Source organism: Eimeria mitis, genomic scaffold (genome assembly GCF_000499745.2).
Source record: "Eimeria mitis Houghton genomic scaffold, Emh_scaff1965, whole genome shotgun sequence".
NCBI classification, from domain to species: Eukaryota; Apicomplexa; class Conoidasida; order Eucoccidiorida; family Eimeriidae; genus Eimeria; species Eimeria mitis.
This window is the reverse complement of record NW_013570289.1, coordinates 6,203-8,839: the sequence shown is the minus strand read 5'-3', so window position 1 is coordinate 8,839 and position 2,637 is coordinate 6,203. Positions and strand designations below refer to the sequence as shown.

General features: G+C 49.4%; 1 protein-coding gene across 1 annotated transcript in view; it reads right to left on the bottom strand.

The window, feature by feature from the left end:
* Positions 1 to 2,231: 2,231 nt before the first annotated feature.
* The window catches only part of EMH_0046590 (uncharacterized protein), a gene marked incomplete at both ends in the record, with an annotated part of 1,422 nt that continues 1,016 nt past the window's right edge, over positions 2,232 to 2,637 (bottom strand). The window contains one exon of the mRNA XM_013496183.1: positions 2,232 to 2,280. Coding sequence (XP_013351637.1) covers positions 2,232 to 2,280 — 49 coding nt within the window. The remainder of the gene's footprint in view (positions 2,281 to 2,637) is intronic.

Below are 2,637 nucleotides of genomic sequence, written 5' to 3'. Positions count from 1 at the left end.
TCTCTTCTGTCTCCTTACATGCTGTCTCTCTTTTGTCTCCTTATAATATATCTCCTCTGTCTCCTTAATCACTATTTGTTTTATCTGTCTCCTTAAACAAATTATATTTCTTCTGTCTCTGGCGGGCTCTTCTGTCTCCTTATATACATTTTGTCTCTTTTGTCTCCTTCTATACAACCTGTCTCTTCTGTCTCCTTATGTCTCTTCTGTCTCCTTATAACCTGTCTCTTCTGTCTCCTTATTATAATATGTCTCTTCTGTCTCCTTATATATGTCTCTTCTGTCTCCTTACACAGATTCTGTCTCTTCTGTCTCCTTATAAACTGTCACCTCTGTCTCCTTGTATACAAGCTGTCTCTTCTGTCTCTTTATATACAAGTTGTCTCTTCTGTCTCCTTATATACTAGCTGTCCCCTCTGTCTCCTTATATACTAGCTGTCTCTTCTGTCTCCTTATATACAAGCTGTCTCTTTTGTCTCTTCTTTGCCTCACCATCAGCCTGAGGGTTTTGTCTCCTCCGCTGCAGCAGCAGGAGACAGTATGTGGGGTTATAGCTGCTATCTAAGGAACTTAGGGTTTAGGGTTTAGGGTTTAGGGTTTAGGGTTTCAGCTCCGTTGCAGCTCTGATGTAAGAGTCTTAAGGCGTAGATAGACGAGGACTCACACTCCCCCAAACCCTAAACCCTAAACCCTAAACCCTAAACCCTAAACCCTAAACCCTTGAATCCTCATTGGCCCCCAAACTTACAGACAAACCCTAAACCCTAAACCCTAAACCCTCAACTGTCAGCTGCAAACCCTCNTGGCCCCCAAACTTACAGACAAACCCTAAACCCTAAACCCTAAACCCTCAACTGTCAGCTGCAAACCCTCGATGGAGACACGAGATAAACGTAAACCCTCAGCAGCTTTTTTATAATTTTATAAGCAAAGACAAACTGCAGAAACTCCATAGAGAAATCCTAAACCCTAAACCCTAAACCCTAAACCCTAAACCCTCAAGAGAAAAACAACGTTCAATACAGCCACGCATATGTTCACTAACCTCTGGCCTGCTGCAGCAGCAGACTGCTGCAAGTACTGCAGCAGGAAATAACTGCAGATGCTGCTGCAGCAGTTCGCTGCAGCAGCAGATTGCTGCAGCAGCAGATTGCTGCAGCAGCAGATTGCTGCAGCAGCAGATTGCTGCAGCAGAAGATTGCTGCAGCAGCAGATTGCTGCAGCAGCAGGTTGCTGTAGCAGCAGATTGCTGCAGCAGCAGATTGCTGCTGATGCTGCTGCAGCAAACTGCTGCAGCAGCAAGTTGTTATAGATGCTGCTGCAGCATTCTGCTGCAGCAGCAGATTGCTGCAGAGGCTGCAGCAGCAGACTGCTGCAGTACAAACAAAAAGTGAAGATGTGGGCCCCATGGTTGCTGCTACCACCTGCAGCAGCAGCAGCTGCTGCAGGTGGTAGCAGCAGCTGCTGCAGCACCTGCTGCAGCAGCTGCAGCAGCAGCTGCAGCAGCAGCAGCAGCAGCAGGAGAAATGCTGCTGCATCAGCTGCTGGGGCAAGCAGTAGAAGGGAGAGACCCTTCTCTCATAAGCAGCGAGTTTACTGGCATCGGCATTGGTGTGTGTCTGCCTTGGGTGGGGTTGTTGTTATTGTTGTATAGAGCTGCTGCTGCTGCTGCTGCTGCTGCTGCTGCAGTGTTTATGGGTCCCCCTTCAACGGGGCCCCCATAGAAGAGGGGCCCCCCACCTCCGAGGTCCTGGGGGGCCCCCCCACCCTGCAGGGGGGCCCCCTGCAGGGGGCCCCCATCGAGGGTTTCTGCTGCTGTGTCTGCTGGGGGCCCCAGCACGAGCAGGGGCCCCAGTATAGCCTCAAGGAGACCATGTATAGTGAAGAGGAGACAGACAGCAGCAACAGCAGCAGCAGGACCCCAAGACAGCAGCAGCACGAATATAGTATTAACTAATAATATAAGAAAAGCATCAACGAGAGTAACAAACAAACCAACAAAACCAAAAAGAGAAAATGCTTGCTGCTGTGAGCTTATAAGCCCCTGCAGCAGAACTGCAGCCCCAGATTTTGGTGCTGCAGTGCATGCATAGAAGACAAAGGTAGCAATAAATATTAAAAACAAAGACAACATGTGTGGGGTGTCTCCTGTCTCCTGTAGTATCAAAGCAATAGGTATAAGCCATAAACCTAAAGAACCCAAAAGGAGACAAAAAAATAAAACACGATAACTACTGTCTCTTGTTGCTGCTGTGGGGTGTCTCCATATACACCTCATCACTGCAGCACCAACACAACCCCCAGCCTTTCCTACGGCTATCAAGGAGACAGTCCATGCGTTTGCTGCTAGTGCTTGCTGCGGTGCAGAAGCAAACATATGTGGGGTGTATAGACATAGAAGAGGCAGCAGAACGGAGACAACAGCATCCTCAACAGCTGTATCGACAGCTAGCAGCAGCACCTGCGCCCCCACCTGTCTCTCTCTCACCGCCAGCAGCAACCCTCTATATATATCTCTTAGCCGCAGCAGCACCTCTACCCTAAACCCCACACACCCCACACTGTCTCCTGTACAGTCAGTGAACGAGTCATCGCTACACAAACTGTCTCCGATCCCCTGTCCCCCGCCCCACCCCA